This window comes from Buteo buteo, chromosome 25 (assembly GCF_964188355.1).
Source record: "Buteo buteo chromosome 25, bButBut1.hap1.1, whole genome shotgun sequence".
Taxonomy (NCBI): Eukaryota; Metazoa; Chordata; class Aves; order Accipitriformes; family Accipitridae; genus Buteo; species Buteo buteo.
The window spans coordinates 17,834,426-17,855,218 of NC_134195.1; the positions used below are offsets into that span (position 1 = coordinate 17,834,426).

General features: G+C 38.0%; 1 protein-coding gene across 4 annotated transcripts in view; it reads left to right on the forward strand.

The window, feature by feature from the left end:
- The window catches only part of WWC3 (WWC family member 3), a 103,689-nt gene that overhangs the window by 28,915 nt on the left and 53,981 nt on the right, over window positions 1-20,793 (forward strand). For all 4 annotated transcript variants that reach the window (XM_075057572.1, XM_075057569.1, XM_075057570.1 and 1 more), the window contains exons 2-5: window positions 9,051-9,160; window positions 13,945-14,148; window positions 17,213-17,289; window positions 19,814-19,893. In XM_075057572.1, coding sequence (XP_074913673.1) covers window positions 9,051-9,160; window positions 13,945-14,148; window positions 17,213-17,289; window positions 19,814-19,893 — 471 coding nt within the window. The remainder of the gene's footprint in view (window positions 1-9,050; window positions 9,161-13,944; window positions 14,149-17,212; window positions 17,290-19,813; window positions 19,894-20,793) is intronic.

The window sequence follows — 20,793 nt, forward strand, 5'->3', positions numbered from 1 at the left end:
AACTTCACCCTTTTGCTTCTGTACTAGTCTTGAGATAGCTAAGATACCTTAATAAACTAGAAATGAAAGAGGCAATGCAGTAGTGAGGATGTGCTAATCTTTTTTGATATAAACTTGAAGTGATCCTGCAAGAGTCTGCAGGAAGTATTCCACTGCGTGATAGTGTCTTGCAGCATTTAAGAGCATTTTAGTTACTTGTTATTGAGATGTAAAGCTTCATTTGATACCTCCTTTTATTCTAACATGTGGAACTTCATGGACTTGAATTTGGAGTTTTATGTCCCATTTTTGTTCCTCCTTGTCTGCTGGGGACCTCCCTTTTCCTGTCTGCTTTATTTTCTTCCTGCTTTGAACTCCTCCCGTTATTTTTGTTCATGTGCAAAGGGCTTATTAGTAAAAACTTGCTGGTAAGGTCTTGCAGATTCACCTTTTCACCCTTGCTCAGATGGCTTCCGTTAAGAAAGTACAGGTGTTTCCTCCTCATCTGGTAGTTGCATACAGAAGTTGATCAGCAGTCAAAATTTGTGTGTGTATGCATGCGCTTACGCACAAGCACGTATACAGTCCTCTGTGTAAGGGTGTAGCAGCTCATCACCTCTCCCAGTGACTCTTCTGTGACGGTTTAGTTAACTGGTGGGCAGGATTACGGCCAAGTTAGTCAGAAATACAAGTTCTCAAACCAGGAGAGTCATTGGAAAACTAAGGATACAACTGCCAAGCAGTTTGTTAGACTGAACTGAACATAGAAAGAGGCTTTAATATGTACTGAGGACATAGAAGTCCAGCAGCTGTGTGACTTGCTCTTCTCCAGCAGAAGGTTGCAGAGTTCTGGTTTGCAGGATGGAAGAAATACCTGCAAGGCTGGCCTTAACTGACTAGGACCTTAATTACCAATAGCGTGTGGTTAGAAAGCACTGTTAACTCACAGAAACTGGTGAGAAAGTTATAAATGTTGATTCAGTATCAGTGAAACTAGAACACTGCTTTCCTTGCCCTCTCTAAAGCTGTGCTGTGTCTGGACAGGTGTAGTGTCATGTTAGGCTTCTTACACAGGTGGAAGAATGCAGCTTGCTTCTCAGATTCTCAAGTTCCCCATTAAATTTTTTCTTATCTTTTAGTTTAGGCTTTTGATTTTTATCTGTTTGGGGTTTTTTTTGAAATCTCTCCCAATATGCAAGTCCTTGAGAAGATCTTGTAAATATTTAGAGATTTTGAGTGACAGAGACATCTTTATTAGGATTGGCAAAAGACAAGTCATAAATATCTTGCATGTTACTGTTTCTAGCTAAGCACATACTCAATATGAGCGTCCAGTTTGACATTAGTTTAGTAGAACTGTAGTCTCCTAATTCTGCCCCCCCAACTGTCCTATCTGCTGCATATTCCTGCTGCCCTATTCTTATGGCTTATTCCCAACTGTCATAGGTAATTTTGTCTGTTTTCTGGTCTAGGTGTCAAGTCACCTGCTGCCCAGACTGCCTTCCTTCAGCCAGCCCCTCCAGCAATTGCCTCTGCCCTGCTGCCAATCTTAGGTTCTGGCTGCTAGCTTTGTACAGTTGCCTGTAACTTCGGGCTATCTGCGCATACACAAACAAAACATGTTTTAAAGAGTTCATGGACAGTCTTACTTCACCCCTCTGTTCCCATTTTTTTATTGTTTATACTCTGGAAAAAAAAATAGAAACAAAAGCAGTTTTCTTAAAAGCATTGACTTTTAACCTGGCTATGATTTTTGAAGGAGGAATTTTGGTTGTCTTGATGAAATGTGGGTATATTTTCAGCAAGAATTTCTCATACTATTTGTGTTCTGAATTTGGATATGGATCATAGCTGCTGTTAAGAAATGGATAGCTGCTTGGAAGACTTGGCTGCTCGTGTGTAACTGTTTCAGCAGTTCCTGAGCAGCCAGACAAGTTATGCGAGAGCTGCAGTTGGACATAGCATTTTATTTTATGTTCCAACATACTAAGCCAATGTTTCTTAGCCATTTTGGTTGTTTTGGGAGTATGATAAAGGATAAAAACAAAAGTATATTCTTTCTCTGTTGTTCCTTGTTAGTAAATGTTTATTGTTTCTAGACTAGTGAAAAGATGTTAGAGGGTGTCCTCAGGTACATTTCTTGTAGGTGTTTGTAGTCAATATAAACTTCTGTTACCTCCTCTGAGTCAACAAATCATATAGGTTATCTCTTACTCATACATGTAGCTTCACATAGATTTTGCATCACAAAGTCTAATTGTTCAGGGTTTAAATGGCCACGTGCCCTATTAGCATTACATGTAGCAGTGAATAAGTTGCATATGATGAACAATTTTCATCTAATATGTGTATAGTACCCTGCTAATCAGAAAAGCGTTAGTGGGATTTAAAAAAATGTAAAGGGACTGCCCAGCATAAAAAAGTGAATTCTTTTTGGAGTCAGTTGATTTACTGTAGTGCACAACACAGGACTTGATGATTTGAAATGCTGTAGGCAACAAAATCATTCCGTTCGGGATTTGGGTGCCAAAATAGAGTGCTTGTGCATTCTGGTCAATCCACTAAGTTTTTGTAACGTTATTTCCATTTTTCCTGCATGTTTTTCTTCAGCACGATGTCACAAGAGAGGTAGATAGCTGATACCACTTAGTTTTCTTGACCCATATAAGCTCAGGTGGCTGTAAAACAAGGGCAGTTAGCTACCGAGGAATAGGATGGCTGACGAAGTTGCCATCTATGCTGCCCTGTTGCCGAGATGTTGGAGCTGCTTTTCAACCAGCTTCTGAAGCACTGTACCTTACAGAGTGGGGTTAAAAGGAATTGCCACCAGCTTGTTTGTCATGCTGTAAACAGTGGCAAACCATGGCTCGGGAGGTGGTGATCAACAAATAATTCGGATACTTGTGGAAGGGACACGCTAGTCAGCTGTCTTGGCATAGGTTGTCCAGGTTTGTAATACCATGTGTTAAAGGTAGTTAACACTTGTTTCCATTAAGAAAAAAAAAATAGTTAAAAATTACTAACGAACACACATTTTTCTCCACACTTAAAGATGTTGATTCATTACTGTAGCCTGGCTAATGCCATCCTGTGCCTTCTGTTTTGCACATTGATGTATGCTGTGTTGGCTTATGTTACTGTAAAATTAATTGAAGCAAATACACTGATTTGACACTATTAGTGCTCTTTCATGTACTTATTTGAAGTTGTTTTAAAAAAAGAATGAAAATTACTGCAAAATACAGTGTGGTCTTAAAAAGACTGAATTTCAAGTGACCTTTAGAAGAGCTAGTGCTGTTATTTCCTTGCTGTAGGGTAGCATTTTATTTCTAAGGGAAGTGTATCCCAGTGGTGACTCTGAATACAAGTTACCTTCTTTAAGTCTTTGTCCTGAGCACAGAATCTCATTTGTGCAAGTTTCTGTCTGGCCATCTGTATTGTGGATTTATTTGAATGAAGGATTGAGTAGATGTTCAGTAAGTTATTTTATTCAGAACTCGAGGTTAAATTATGCAGTAAAATGAAGATATATCATTTGGATTAAGAAAAAATTTGTAAGGTATTTTTGTCTTGAAAATATAGTTCGGTGAACTTTGTTGTACTTTTGACTAAGCAGTCAGGATATAATTTGCCAAACCTTATTTCAAAATCCATCTCGTTTTTATGACTTGGCTACTTGAGAAGAGCTGGGTCCGTGAGAGAGGACAGAGTGAGGAAAGCCACGGTGCGCTCCAGAGTGCTGTAACAGGTTCTGGAGTTCATGGTGGCGTTGGCCGCAAACAGCCCGTGCCTGGCTTGTGTTTTTTGCCGCGAGGTGAGGCTGCGTGGCTCTGGCTGGCGCGTGGCCGTTTCTGAACCGCGTAGGGAGCTCCTCGCTTCAGCAGCTGGGCAGCGTGTACGGGATGAGCGCCTGCCCTGCTTGGAGGAGGAGGTGCTCTCTTCAGGGTATTTATTTTAAAATAAAATAACAACAACCCCCAACACCCACCCCCTCACCACCCCCATCCTCCCCTTCAGTGTAAACAGCTCTTCTTGCTCTTGTCTGTGAAACAACAAAAAAATCATCTTCCATTCCTGCTTGATTTCTTCGGTGTTTTTTTGCTGCACGGTTGGAGGGAATAAGAGCCATGATACAAGATAAGAGGATTAGTTGAATTTTATAACAATGGTTGTAGCTTAAATTCATGTTTGAAAGGAGGTAAGAAAAAAATGTCTGGCTGAAAGCTTTTAAGTGTGTGCCTGATTTCTCTTTTTGCCTTCTCTGTTTCTTCCCTTGTGACAGACGCTTTAGTAATATACTCAGCATAGTACTTTGGATAAACTATTGCTAAATTTATCAGAATGTTTAATTCTTTTCTAGTTACACTGTTACTCCTTTTTAAATTGCCTGGTATTTTTCAGATCTGTAATATGAATTAATAAAATTTCCTAGCCTGTAATTTGCATTTGTCAGGCAAAACCATCTATCCCATTAGATGGCCATTCAGACTGAAATCAGATTTAAGAGGTTTCTCTTAGTTGTCTGTTGAGGAGTATGAAACTTTATTAGACACTTTCTGCCTCTGCTGTTGAACCTGACCAAAATCATGAACAGAAATAAAAGCACAGTTGGAAGTTGCTGTTCTTGTATCCTTCCTTCCATCTCCCCTACAAATGATTGCTTTTCTTCAGAGCTTGGTGGTTCTTTTTCATAATTAGTCCTTGTTTAGTGCTTTCCTCTTAATCCAGGCCCACTTTGGAAGATATGGTGACCCTGGATGTAATTCAGGCATCTAGATGTTGTCTGAGGGGTAGCAGCTAGTTTGCAGCAGCATTTCTACTTTGGAAACACCTTTTTTATTTCCTGTCCAAGATCTTGCAAAAACAGGCTCTGTTTGTCTTAATTTAGTTCCTCCCAGGGGAAGTTTTGCTCAATTAGACCTGGGGATTTCAGGCAGCCAGGGCCCTCTGATGTGGCATCAGGGCCATGGGAAGACTGAGGAACTTATCTAGTATGTACTGATGCCTTGTGTTTTTAGTGATCTGGTTCTGTTTTTGAAAATCCATAACAATGAAATGGCTGTCCCATGCTATTGGTCAAACTGTGTTTTGGAGAGTTGAAGTATGCCTTTTCTTTGAACCCTGAAGTGTTCCTTTTATTATTTAAAGGTTGAGGTTTTCTGTGGTGGTTTTGGAGGTTGAAATTAGATTCTGTTAACAAAGTATACTAAAGCTGAGAGCAGTTTTGCAGTAATTTATCTAAAATGGTATTTAACTATTGCCTTTTGCTGTCGTCTTTGCTGCTTCCCACCCACTCCCTGCCATGAACTGATGCATTCAAGAAATATCTGTTGCTGCCGCTTGTTCAGAAGGCTGTGGTAATGTATTCTGGAATCCTTCTGTGTATGGGTAATGGATGAAGATACAAAATAAGTATGCAAGGAGGAGAAGAAACACCTCTTAGTCAGAAACAGTTTTATTCAACTGCTCGCTTTTATTTTGTAGTTTGATTTCTGTATTCTGTTTAGCTTGATAATTGATGCAGAGAAAATATTAAAACTTGGGTTTTCAGATATGTCTGTCTTACTGCGTGCAAATAGCAGACTTCCATTTCTTCTTAATGAAAGCACTTAATTTTGGCAGAGTTAGTGGTGACAGATCCAAGGCGCATGACAATGCTCAAAAATTTTTCTCTCAGCTTGGTGTGCAGGATTTGGGTTATGGAAGCTTTCTTACCTGTTTCTGTATTTGCTTTTGAAGGGTTTCAGTGTCACAAAAGATTAGGTGCCTAGTGACTGAAGAGCATCATAACTTTTGGAAAGGATAAACGTCTCAAGATAACGAAGAATCAGCAAATCAGTTAATCTGAAGTTATGGTTGGCTCTTTGATATGTGCAAGATTGGCCCCCGTGGATGACTGTCGCTTGTACCTGGGCTGTAGATCCAGGGGCTGCAACCATTTAATGTTTCCTCTGGTCCCAGAGGAATTCTGTCTTCAGCTGGAAGTTCAGAACCTTCTTATTAGTGTCTAACAGTTGTCTTGGGGGGGACAGGAGATGATCACTGGGGACAGATAAAATGCTTTAGTTATTCTTTACTACTGTGAATAGCATAGTTCAGGGCAGCCCTGTTTTTTATTTAATTAAAGATGGCAGCATTTTTATTCTGTCTTTGTCTTTATAATGCTTCGAAAAGTTTTTTTGTCTTTATTTTAATACTTTGAAATGTTTTAACAGATGTACTTGTACCTTGTACAATTCTTTATATAGAAGCAGAAAAGACCTGTCCTATTTTACAGTGCTTAAGCTAATTAAAAAAAACAGAGGGTCAAGCTGTACTTCCAGAAGATAGTTAATTTCAGCAGTCTACTGCTGTAATTTGTGGCTGACCTCCAATATCCATATCTGCATCTGTTTCATTTTGTCTTTGTTATTCTGGAAACCCTTAGTTTCCCTAGCTGGAAAAAAAAAATATCTTGTCCTCAGGGTTGTGCTGGTTAAACCAGAAACGTATTTTTTCAGTTGACTTAGTTAAACCAGGGCAAAACACAGGGAGAAACTTCCAATTCTTAGTTTAAGCGTTGCATGTTTTGACATAGATGAATTGAATGAAGAACGTTCAAACTACATACATATAAATGTGACTGAATTGAGAATCAATGTGACGTTGTGCTTTGAAGGGAATCCAGTTTGGAGGAGCTTTGAGTATAGTTTAAAATGAGCAACATCAAGTTGTTAATGGTCTGAATATCTGGAAGACAGCTTCTTATGTGTTCTTTTTCTTGCAAGGTTTCCTTCAAAACTATTAATTAAACTGTTCATGCAGGCTTTATAACATTGGAATGAAAACTGGTTAGACCAGATGCGTTGGCTTTCTTCAGTCTCCCTTTTCCAGAAAGTGAGCGTTGTCCTTGTCCTGGAAGTCTGAGCCCTGGTGGGATCACAGCATTGAATTGAAGTTCTTGTAGTGTGAAAGGTTAGAGTATCATGTGCAGGTTTTATTTACGAATAAAGGGTGAGGGTGTGTTTGTATAGCAAGCAAGCATGTCTCATAACTCATTCCAAAGAAAATCTTGTCTATAGTGTGGTAATTTAGGAGCTCATGTCTAGACTACTTTGAGAAATTGTAAACATGATGTCTTCAGAACAAAACCATGAGAGTTTAAGAAAAAAATGCTGCATGTTATATTTTTAATATTTGACTGAATTCCAGGGAGATCAGAACTATTTTGGCAATATTTGGTCTGCCTGACTGCTAGATGAATTACTGAAAGAATCCATGTGCCAGTCCATAGTAACATTTTCTTTCTTGAATACAGCAGCTTTGGATTTGCATGATTACATGATGTAAACTATGTATTTGTCAGTAATGGAAAATTTTTACTTTAAACGGTGGTGCTCAAGTTTATGTACATCTTCATCTTACTAAACTGTTTATACATGTTTGAGAATCCATAGCATATGATCAGGCTCTTTATTATTTGACCTAAATAACTTGATCTTTGTACTGTTGTGCAGAGCTGTTCAAACATTATATTTAAGCTAGTGAGGATATGATTTTTTTATTCTTCTACAGTTAATCTTGAACACTTTAATCTCAAGAATACTAAAATAGTTTTAGGAGACAGGTAAATGCAGTTTTTCTGTTTGCTGTGTGCAAAGTTATGTGCTTTTTGTTAGTGGTTGAATGGTGTGCTTACTGGACCATTGGAATAGCTAGAATATAGTAGTATTTCCATCATTTCAAGTCTTCATTATTGGATTTTTTTGGTTGGTTTTGTTTTGGGTGGAGAAGGACTTCTAGTTCAAAGACAAACATGTTTTAGTTCAGACAAAGTTATTGTTTTGTAGAGGTGTTATCAGATGAAGTGCAATTACCAGTCCCAGTGATCTCTCTACTCCGCAGTGTACTTGTACACATAGTCCGAATCTGGTGTCAGGAAACCTTAATTGGGTATTATAACATACAAATGGAATTTCCATTTTACGCCAAACAGTATTATGCCATAGGTTATGCTGAACATAAGTCAGTTCCTAAATTAATGCATGTATTTAATCTTTGAAAAGCTATCATCATTCTAGGTATTGGAAATGCCTCAACAAATAAATGTTGAAGGTGTTGGATCTATATCCCATGTATAATTGAAATTACTATATTAATAGCTTTTTTGTAAAGGAATTTTATGGCAGCTTTTAGAGGAAAACATTATCTTAGGGGTTAAGTAATGATGAAAACGATGATTTGGGAAATAGATGTGATTCCACTGGATGTTAAGGATTTTTTATTTACATCATTGTTCATCCTAGTGTTTTTTAATATACCTTGATGTTCCAGAACAGTGTTAGTTTGGAGTCTTTCTCTAGAATTTGTAACTCAGTATCTTCAATGTTCCTGTCAATAAATTGAAAATTGAAACAGCTGTTTTGGCTTTCTATAACCCACTGGCCTATTAAGATTTTGCCTAGCAAGGGGAGTGATATTTTAAGCTGCTAGATAGTAATCTGTTACTTATTAGTTACTATGTCTGCTCTAATGGCTTTGGAATTCTTTAGAGACATTTGTTTGTCTCTCTTCTTTTTGAAAGAGTGGAATTACTTTGGATGGGTCTGGACCAAGAGATTATCATTAGTAGTTGGAAATGTATAATTGAAAAGAGGAGAAATCTGGTTTATAGTGCTTTCTTAAAATTTTATTTCATTTTTTTTAAGGATAAACAATTATACTGCTTTGACACCTTAAAGAATTTAAAACCTATAAAGCTTCTAGTAATTTTTAGCATCAGTGAACTCCAGCTTCAGGTTTGTGTTCTTTGCAATATGGGAGAAAAACTGGCAGGACTGCATGCCATTGTAATTAAACTGTTAAACATAGCAACTTGAAGGGAGAAGCTTGTCTTACCTGTTTGGGGAGTATCTGTCAGCATATTTAAATGAAATTTTATTTTGAAACTGTATGTTTGTAATTAGCACATTCCTCAGCAGCATAACTAGTTTGATCAAATGATGGAGGTATCTTCAAAATGTGTAATAACATTCATTGCACTGTAAACTCTGCACCTTTTGTATTTATGTGTGTTATTTTTATTTTTGCAGGATTACAAAGCCATTGACATTTGCTGACTGTGTTGGTGATGAGCTTCCTTTAGGATGGGAAACTGTTTACGATCAACAGATTGGAGTTTATTATATGGACCACATAAATCGTGAGTAGATGTATGATTATTTTGAGAAATCCTAGCAAGCTGATGTTAACTGGTGGCACTAACTTTGTTTCCGATGGCATTTACGCACCTCATGCTACAGTGAGAAAATGCATGCAAGTAATTTCTTGCAGTATCTGTTTTCTTTCTTTCAAATGGGGGCACAATCCTTCTTCCATTTATAAAGAATTTTACAAATTATGATCGAGTTAGAGTGTATAAAACTCTTTTGTTTTGCTTTGTCATACTGTGGAGTATCAGTAATTTTGTTGTTGCTTTTTGTCATATGTCAGTTAAGATTTTCATCCTATACTCTTGTATTTCCTCTTTTTCCAGTCATCCATAGTTCACTCTTCTATATTAAAGAGCGAAATACATTCTGAAAGTGCTGATTTTTAATTAGAAGCACAATGTAGTACAATATTCTCATCCTCTCTTAAGCAATGTATGTTTTATGCTTTAATACAGTACAAAGTGCTATCAAAAAGACAACAGATGTCCCTTTTGGAAACTAAGATGGAGAAATTTCCAATGTTTTCCCCTTTGGACTATTGCTGAGCTTTCTGTTGCCACTGTCTGGTACATTTGCCAGTTCTACTTTTAAAAAAAAGTCTTATCTTTACAGCTTTCTTCTACTGCTGCTGCTGTTAGTGTTGTGCTGCTATCATTAAGCTTCTTATCGCCAATGAGTGAATGCTTTCAATATTGTGGCAGTTGGCAGTTGGTGGGGAGGGAGAAGAGAAGGTGGTAGTTATATGGGCTATCACAGCAATGGTAAATAGTATAATCTGCAAAAACAACCTCAATACTATCTACTTAAAATCTAGTCAATTAAAAAATAAAAGTGTAGAAATAGAGTTTGGCTTCCTGCCATCATTGGAATTACTTGTGTATTGTGGTTTCACAATTACTTATTTAAATAAAATCCCAACAGAATAACAAATGTTCCCATGATATTGTTTGACCCACATGGGTACTTATTTGTTGTGAAATTAACAAAGATTGCAAATTAAATAATAAGCTTTAAAGAGCTGTTAATGCACTGATCATAAAGATAGGCAGCCAAGACAATTGAAAGGCAATAAATACAGACTGTTAGGAAATTCTTACAATAACTCTGTTTAAAAGAAGTAGTAGCTTAATGATGATTGCTCTTTAAACTGTCATGGTAACTTTAGTTAATGTTGAAGTTTAATACAAAGTGAGGTTTACATCGGAGTACAGTAATGGAGTACACTTGCACCAACATATGTACGTGTGCGTGAATGCACGTATTAGAAAAAGTACAAACGAGGATATTGGCAATTTTCTTTTTTTCTTGAACTTTGTAGAAGGCTTTAGGAGTCCCTATAGATAGTGAGTAGAACATGAACTCCCATTGCAATGCTGCGACTAAAAAAGCTACTAAAGCATCCTACTGGTAGGCATCTTTGATAGGAATAACAATCACCATCGCATGCAAAAGAAATCACTCCCTTTTGCTTTTCAGACTTTGTTATTAGTGGCTTTACCACAAACATCAAGTTTGAACTTACAGAAAGGATATTAATCATTGTAGGCATGTCAGATCTGGCTCGCGTTTTTTTTCTGTGCAGTTGAGAGCAAAAACTGTAGAAGAGAGTCTTTGCAGAGAGAAGTTGAATTCCTAAATGCTCAATGGGAAGGCCCAGAAAGAGAAGAAACTAATCATATTGGGAATTAAGTAAAGGTAATATATAAACAGAAGGATGGAAACATCATAGGGCCAGTACTGAACTGAGGGAAAGGAATCATTCTGCAATTAACAAGGTTGCAAAATTTGTCTCTTTCATGATAACTAATTACTTGCAACCCACAGATATTATCCTAAATGGTAATTCAACCGTCACAGCAAAATGGGTTTGTCACCCTTAGGCTAATACAGTGCTTGCATATACAAGCGAGATTTATATTCAGAGGGAAGACAAGAGTTGATATTATAGCTGGATAATCATTATTCAAAAATTAGTAGGATACTCAGTCCAATTTTAAACTGTGGATAACAAAGGTACCAATCAAGGCTGCATTAACCTCCTTTGTAGAAGTGAGAACTAATGAGTAGACAATCATGTGTCATGAGATGGTGTAGGAACTGAAGAAATATTTTTCTGAAATTACTCCCTTACATTGTATTCTGAACTATGTCTAAAATACTTGGAATGGCAAATTCCACATCAAAACATTCCGACTGCCTTTTGTGGCTGACCGGGTTAAATGCTTTATACAGCACTGGAGTTCTGTGTTAATTGACAAAACAGTTAGAAGTGCTTTGGTTTCAAGATATATTGTGAGAAAACGCAAGGGATAATTCAAAGAGAGTCTTTCTAGCATTGTGCTTACCAGGGACCTCTCACGCTTTATGCACCATCTCAAGCTTTTTGCCCTTCCACCTTTTAAAAGAAAACAGTAATACATCTGATTTTTCCAAGCCTCTTGCTATGTTTGTTTACCCAAAAAGTAATAAAAAGATTTCTAGGCAATAACTTTCCATTTATATTGAAAAACTCCAGGAACAGAGGAATCTTCTGTAAATCTCAATGGTGCTTCCAACCCTGATCTCCATCTTGTTCTGTAAATTCAGTACTTTGTTGACACCCTTACTAAGCTGCTCTTGGCTCTTGTCCAACCATTGCTTAAAAACCTTGGCGGCTGCCAGCCGCAGAATTCCTTTCCCTCCTCCTCAGAGTCTTGGGAGCCTTTGAAGTCTCCTTTAACCAGTTGGGCATTCCCCAGTGAGAGAATAATATATTCTCTGCGTTTGTCTGGGGCTGTTCTTGAATTACTGTAGTGGGGATTTTGGGGTGGTGGGGTGTTTTGTTTTATTTTAATTGGTTATAGAGAAATTAAGAAAGTGAATTTTATCATACAATGTAGCTTTAGTTGTGTTGTTACATGGCAAACTTGTGTAGAAATCCAGGGCAAAGTGAAGCCTCTGTACTTTATAAAACAGAAGAGAATGTTACTACTGTACTGAAGAAGTTTTCTGCCTCAGAAGAATGCTGCTAGCTTTTGAGAAGGCTTCTGAAACAATTTGGTAAGAGATGCAGTGTCCTGTAGTATAAGACCTCAGAAAATTAATGTGTGATACAACATAACATTTTAGCCATGGCTGTTTATTGAGATTAGAATGATTAATTTCCTATTAAAAAAGAGACACTTACTAGGATCCACCTTTTCTGTCTTGTAAATATTTATTAATTTCTGCATAGTTTCCATAGGGGATTAGCAGTTTTAGGAATATTAAATTTGCACAGATTTCAGGAATACTTACGGACAGATGAGATAGCACTGCAAATTACCATGCTGTCAGTAAAGGATGGGCTGCAATGTGAACTCTGTTTGCTTCTGCTTGCCCTACGTGCAGAGAAGGATTTATGGAGACTGGAACAAGCCACAGCGCATCCTGTCCTGGGCTGCAGAGGTAGTCTGGGGGCATTGGAGCCAGAAGGTGCTGCTGGGAATCGAGGTTCCCTGGGATGTGGGGAGAAATTGCACAACTACAAGGACAGTCTTTATATTCTTGCAATATGAGGAGCTGTGGGGAGAGAAATGTTACAGCTGTTGAGAGAAAAGCTTATTAGAAAGCTAATATACAAATCTGTTGGAAGTACTGTTCATAGATGAGCTTCGTGGTTTTGTTTGTGTACTTTTCAGATGGCTCTCAAATGGTAGAGCTGCTAGCATGACCCTGACACCATTGGAGTTCTTAATGTGTTGGGCTAAATCTTTTATATAAGTTTCTTGTTTCGACACTGACACCAATATACTGAATTACATACACAAGATAATACAAAACATAACTGGCTTTCATCTCTTGTCAGAAACAAAGTTTGGAAAAAATGACCAGGTGTTTACCTCCTGACTGTGCTGCAGGTTCTGTCACTGCTTTGAACACTGACATTGCATCTGCAGCAACTTCTTATCGGCAGAGCCTCAATCATCAGAAATTAACATTCACTTAAACACGAGACTTCACATGGACGTCCTCATGTAAAACATATTTGCTAGCTTGAGCATCACCACAAAAAGAAAACAAATGAACCAATAATTTTTTAGGTTTTTAATGTATGTGTCCTACTCCAGTGTCTTTGCAACTGCAAAGATACTGTTGCATGGTAATAACTTTGAAAATCCATATATATGGGAAAGATTTTGTACTGGAAACCTATTTTTTATTGTGTTTGAATACGAACTGTTCTAAATCCTGGAAAGGGAAAGCATGAGAGTGCTGTTTCTTAAGATAAAAAAAAGAACCGTTTTAAATGCTTTAATGAATTTGAGATTAAAATGCTAACTTCTGTTGAATGACCTTATTCTCCTTAGTTACACAGGTGTAGTCACTGACGTTTCAGGATGTTATACTTGTGAAGTTGTATGTAGCATCTCTAAGGTCGTTCCAACCGTTTATAGAGTTATGGGTTAAGCATTGAGATACGTTTCACGCTCCTACATGGTTCTGGGGTTTTAGGTAGTTCTCAGAATTTTGAAGTTGGCTACGAGGGAAGGTTAGAGCCAAAACACTGTTTTCTTTGGGTTTACTCTAATTTGTAAAGAAAAGAATAAAATTTAAATGCCTTTTATATTTGAAAGAGCTTTCCCTGTTCTTCCACTCTGTGTCCTTACTGCTTCTTGTCCAGGCTGGAGTGATTTTGAGCAATGTAGTGTTAGGTGTGCTAGTTGAGAAGAGACCTTGAAATAATTTGTACTTTGTAGGCTGAAGTGTCTTACAATTTATTCTTTTTTTTTTTTTTTAATGCTTTTCTCCTCAGAGCTCACACAAATCGAGGACCCAAGGGAGCAATGGAGAAGGGAGCAGGAACGCATGCTAAAGGAATATTTAATAGTTGCCCAGGAGGCACTCAATGCCAAGAAAGAGATTTACCAAGTAAAGCAGCAGCGTTTTGAACTAGCCCAAGAAGAATATCAACAATTGCACAAAATGTGTGAGGATGACAGCCGTTCTTATGCCAGCTGTGAGTTTACTAGTCTTTTCTTGATTTACCCACCTGCCTCTCACAACATGTGGCGTAAGAAATAGTGTGAAATGCTTCCATCGTCCGGTTCTCCTCTGAATGAAGATCCTGACTGCAGAAATGAGGCACTATCATTTAACTGCTATTCAGGGACTTCCATTTCCTGTTAGGTCTATTAGAATATGCCTTTTTAACATTAAACAGGGATATGTTCCAGCTAGCATCTGTAGCCATCTCGGAGCTAGCTGTAGTGATGCTTCATGCAAGGTAACAAAGACAAGACTGAATGTTGCTGGACCAGCCACCTACTTGCACTCCTAAATTCATATATTATTTCACCCTCAACATGGGAGGGAACCCTCATCTTAGGAGAAGACTTCTGAGAATCCATGGTCGCTTTATCGACTTCTGTAAAGAGTTAGGGATGAGGTGTTGTGATCAAGAGTACCTCTGACCATGAAGTAGGAAGCAGTGTTTCATTAGTGCACCTCGTTCTTGAATGCCAGTCTCTGATCCTAATGCTGGTGGTGTAGGTCATAGAGCCTTGATTTCCTGCCCTTTTCATTCTTCAGATGTCTCTGGTAGCTTGGAGTAGATGATACACTTTTTTTGAAACCTGAAGTTGTTGCACCGCTGTCATGGCTGTTGGCTGGTGCAACAGGAAAAGGTGTCTTTGCTGAAGAGTCAAAACAGTCTAGCTCAAAGTAATGTATCAAATGGATATACCCACCAGCCACGTGGAAACGTAGTGGAGTTTCACTGCGCTGGTGGCTTTTCAGTGGCTGCTGTGTGTACAGCGATTGTTTAACTGCAGGATTTGCTGGTAAATGCCAAGTATGGGAAGATCTGCTTAGCCCTTTCTGAAAATGTTCAAGAGACCTGACTGGAGGGGGGGGTTAAAACAGGCATCTGGATAGAAGCGTTTAGCTACTCATCCAGGGGTATTTATTGATCCAAGGTAATTCATATGTATGCCAAAATCCTGAATAGAAGATGTTTTCTAGGGCTGAGGTGTCCCAGATGGTCTTCACCAAGTGTTCTTTTACTGTTGAACTGGGATTATCTCATCTTTTTGCTTAGTTTTAAATATATGTATTCTGTGATTTAGTTTGTGACATAACTGAACAGCTGTGACTAGTCTTATTTCTTCCTGTTATGTTCAAGTTTCTTAAGAATTATTAAGAAAGGTTAATTTTTTTTCTTATTGAGAAAAAGAAATTTTAAAAAAGAAATTATTGTTTAAAGAGTGTTTAACTACCGTTTAAAGACTTGGAATAGGGTAAAAGATAGTGTAATCAGTATTTATTTAGATTATAAAATCAAAATACACATTTATTACAATACTTTTCTAGGACCTTGGGCTTTTTGTTTTGAAAATTTGCAGTATTTCTGTGGGATATTTTGTTGAATTACTTCAGGTGAATATTCAGAAAGAAACTTCTGTTGAAGATAATATACTAGAAAAATATAACCTGTTTTTCATATTTTTAAAGCTCTTGGAAACAGCAACAAAATGTGACTGAAAATGACAAAATTGGGGCTTATCTGTAGCATGAATGCAAATGCTATGTCCATTGACTTTTATGTTTCTCAGTCTTCTGATAGGTTTGGTATTTTTTAGGTATATCTGGAATTGATAGTGAGATACTGTAAAATCATTTAATGAAACCTTTCACTTGTTTTGAGGTGAAAAAAAATTTTCTAAAGATATGTTAATATATTTTATATTGGTTTGAGATCATATGCATCTGTTTTGAGAAAATGGGATGGACTGATTAGTCAGATGATATATTTACAAAAAAAATTAAAAATCCCTTTGGGTATTAATCATGCTGTCAGCTCAGATTCCCCAAGGCTTCTCCACTTGTGTTTTCTTAATTCAGCTCCTCCACTCCATTCTGGGATGGATGCTTCTCCATTATTTTACAGAAATCTTAGGCTCCTGATTTGAGTGCAACTAGATGGCCAAAGTTGGGTGCTTATATTGCAAATATTCCTGCCTCCACCATCACATGTTTCAGCCTGTTGTGTTAAAAGAACTAAAACTTCACAAACTGTTTTCCTCCTCTTTGCTTGTGGGTGCTGCCATTGACTCAGTGTCGTGTGCTCATGAGTGGGAGGTGGTGTGAGCTCAGCGGTTGTGGGTTGGCAGGGAGGTGCCCATGCAGCAGTTTTGTGACTCAGTTGTGATCAGCACTGTTTTTAAAAAAAAAAAAAAAAAAAAATCCATAGAAAATCCTGGATTTAGAGAATTAATCCAGGCATGACTACTCATTTTGGCAAGTTCCTGCACGCTTGACATGACCTTGGCGTTGCAGTATTCTTTCGAGAGTTGAAAGGCTCAGTGCAACGCAGACACGAATATGGGTTTTAAAGCAGCAGCCTTCAGCTCTACAAAAGGATGGTAGGTCTAACAGCACAACCCCATCCACTCACATACCAGGCATTTTTCAGTGGGCCAGCGCTGCCGTGAATGGCTCACTCGATAAATCACGGTTGGTCTTGCCTAGCCTATCCTCTAGGACCTTTACTTCATCTGTCTAGGATTTAGCTTGTAATGCCACAGCTTGAAATCATTGCCTGACTCTAGATACACTGTGTTAAGATCTCACTTGCCAGAGATTGATCTCTGTGTCAGTTCCTTACACTGTTGCTTTAGGAGGCAACTTCTCTCTGTAGCTGATTGAATTTCATTCTGACAATAGTTTTGTTACTTTAGTCTCTATCATACTCTCAGTTCAACATACGTAGGAAGCAATTAGCAGTTGTTAATGTTGCACAAATGGCTTGCATCAGTAAATGCCACCTGTCATAGAGGCTAGTTGCTTTTAGGCAATATGCAGTGCTGCTATATACAATTTTTGTTGTTGTTGAGGACAAAAAAAATTCAGGCAGGCCAAAGGTAATTCTTCATTTGTACTTTAGCACAGAGGGTTATTTTAAAACCTAGTGACTTGTAACACAAAGAATGAATGCTATGGTCTATTAAATAGTGCCACATCTTAACAAGCATATTAAAGAAGAAAAAAAAAATAATGTAAAATGCTGTTTTCCATCTGTTTAGCATTCTCTGGATTTTCAACTAATACCAAATATGACCCATATCAGATTAAAGCAGAAATAGCCAGCCGTCGTGACAGAGTGAGTAATCTTTTTTCATTTTGTAAAAATATGAATTGGGCATGGGGGAGGGAGGAGGACTATGTGTTTTTCTTTTACTTTAGCATTTACACTGGATGTTGTATGCATTTTTGGAAAGATAATATTATAAACTGCTTTTCTACTCTGACCTATTGTTCTATGAAAATGAGTCTATATTTACTGCATTTCAGTGACTTGCAAAGTAATGCTTTTTCCATGTTACAAGCGTAAAGATTTTTGTCATGGATGTCAGAGGCAAAGTCAGCCAGGCTTTCAGAAATTGCTTTCCATGTGCAAACTGCCACAACTAGTAAATACTCTGCAGTCAAATTCTTTCTTGATTAAGTGCAGTTAAAACACACTCTCTTCATATTTTCCCATTTACCCATTTTCAATGGGGTTCCATGGAAGTCATTGAACTCTAGATTTAGCCATTTGTTTGGAAACCTGTTCACAATTCAGTAGACATGTTGGCCAAATAGAACTTTTCAGCTGATGTGACCAGAGGTCCTCTATGAGGGGAGGGGAGTTCAAGCATTCTGACAGTGATAGGCAGTTCTGTAATAAAAATGTTCCATTTTTAGATTTTATTTTTTTTAAACTAGTCATGCTTTTGGTACTGTCTTTGCTGAAGGAAGAATAGTTGACTTCTTTGATTTCTCCCACACTGTTTTAGCAAAGGGTTGAAGTCTGCACGTTGGTTTCTAGCAAATTGATATAGCAGTCATAAACAATTACAAAAAGCAGTTTATAATATTAAGCTCTAGAACCTGTTTCTAAATTGTATGTTTCTTTTTATTAAAGGATAAAATGGGGTTTAGCATGCCAGGCATTCAGCTCACAAAATAAATAAAAAATACTTATCTTTGCAGGATAGCGTTCCATTTTTGTTGTAGTGACCACTTTTCACATGAGTGCCTCTGAAAATAAATCCTGTTCACCACCCTTCAAAGGCATTTATTCTATCTGTATATGTTTACTACGTGCTGACTAGTGTTTGCTTGTTTCACATACTCTAAGTGTCAGCATATTCTAAAGGAGAAAATAAGCCTTATTTATTTAAATAATATTTAAAGAAAATAAACAAGGTCTTCACTTATATGACTATTTCTCTCTGTTCCTGCATCTTAAAACATAATGATCTCCTAAGTGCATAGGATAACCTGTTCAACTAAATGTGTCCATAGGCATTGAGTTGTTTCAGGTAATAGTATAAAATATGCACTATAAAGTGTTTGCGTATATGATACTAGTGATGCATTTTTTCATTTTACTTTTGGCAGGCATTGAAAGAGTTGGTGAGGATATAGGAGTGTTTTGGGGGCTGGTGTGATGGGTTTTGAGGAAAGGGCAAGAACACATGGGGAAGGGGGGGGGCCACAGAGGATAGTGAGACTCTGGCAGTCATGGTTTGCATCCCCAGAACTGCTGTGAAGCCACTTGCTCTTGGAGCAGAGCTGACAGAATTAATCTATGCCTGGTTATGTAGGAATTTTTTTTAACTTTTTTTTTTAAACTTTTTTGAAAAAAACTTTTTTTTTTCTTCTGTTCTTTTACTCTTTTTAAAAACTCACTTTTCCTTACTCTCTTTTCCTTACTCTTTTTCTAGTAATGGTTTTGTCATTTATTGATGTACATGTGAAAGTCAAGAGCACTCCAGGTAAATTTTAGAAAAGGTACCAAGTTTGATAGCTTGAGAAGAGAGAGCTTTTTTTCTTCCATCCCTGCCCCTCTTTGGGCTCTCAGTTCAGTCTCACACCTCACCACCACCCACTGAAACACCTCCATTCCCCCCATTTGTCTGTAGTCCCTTGCATCCTCCTCTTCCTGTTGCCCTCAGTTATCTGTCAGCTTTGGAGGGCAAGAAGCTATTTCTTTGCAGATCATTCTTGGTGCTGATAGTGCTCTTGTAACGTCTGCCCAACCTACTCAGGTAACCGTTTTCATAAAACCACAAAAATGTGTTTTTGGAGACATCACTGCTTTGCCACTTTTGATTTGTGCTCACTAGTTGGACCAAGGTAATTGGCGGGGGGGATTGAGAGGGCAGGACAATATGAAAACAACTGTAGAAAATCAAGCTGCCATTTTTGGGAGAGAGACCAGTTCTGTTGCCAGTGATTTTGTTTTCCCAGATTGAAAAATTAGCAGCATTGAATGTTCAGTCTGTTTTTGAAGTTGACTAAAGAGTTGAGGACAGTTGAGAGGTGTCTTGTCTGCTACAAGGGGAAAAGAAAAATCATATGGATTGAAACTTGCTAGCTGTTAGCATAAGCTAACTAATAGAATAGATGAGGAAATAGATACTTTGAAAGCTGAATGTTGTGACTGCTGTTAGACTGGGTCTTAGATATTTCAGAAAGTCTTCTGTTATTTTAATGCAAATTTTAAAACAAAAAAAGAAGGGAACTTAGATTATCACTTCCCATTTTTTAAAGTAACTTAAGATTTTGTATTTGAAAAACAATTGTTATTATGAAAGTTTGTTACATATTATTACTTTAAATTATCTTGTTATATTCAGCTTTCTAGGCTAAAACGAGAATTGGCACAGATGAAGCAGGAGCTGCAATATAAGGAAAAAGGAGTGGAAACTCTGCAAGAGTAAGTTAATAGTTTGTGGGAGGATCTTTTTTTTCTTTACTTTATTCGCCTTGGAATGAATTTCTTAGAAAAGCATTGCCAAAAAAAAGAAAAAAAGTTGAAACCTCTTAATTGCTTTGCTTCAGAGTTTCTGCTATGATAGTGATGTGGGGTGAGAACAGTGTGAAATGATGGAAGAAGGGTTGGACAGAATTGGTTGGAGTGGTGATTTCACGGATCCACATGCAAAAACAGTTTTATAGGCCCTGTTCTTTAACTCTTCTGAAGATGTTGTCGAGGTGGAATTAGATTTTTAAAATATTTTCCAAATGTTTTCTGGAGATACCCAGTGCCTGGAGCACAGCCCAAAGCACCATGCAGTGGAGTAGTTTTTCTGTGAAGAGTACCGAGGCTTTCTGGCTGGGCACAGTACTTCTCCTGGGGGGGAGGCTGTACACCACAACACGGCTTCTTCCTTTTACCTTACGGTCAGGCGGACTCATTCTGCACGGCATAGCTGATTTGTGCGTGTACTGCAAATCTGATGGTCTGTGAGACTTTGGATTTTGTTGCATGTCTACAGAATCCTTGTCTCCTCCCTGTGCAGAAAGGTAGCTTGGGGCAATTTGCCACTGCCCCCGGGGCTATTAGGCAGCCGGCGCTCTTGTTTCTTTTGCGCTCAGTGGTGGGAAAGGTTGTGACCTGTTGTGGTGACCCTCTCCCTGCCACTCTTCCGACAGGCCATCAGATGGGAACTGAGTGACTTCCATCTGTGCGCCGCTTAGTCACCTACACGCATAGCACGTATGCAGGATGCCCGGTGGGGTAGGGAGAGAGGTTGCCAGGCCATGGAAAAGATGGCAGGTAAACACAGGTGGTTGTGGCTTCCAGATCTGTTCAACAAGGCCAGGGGCTAGACCA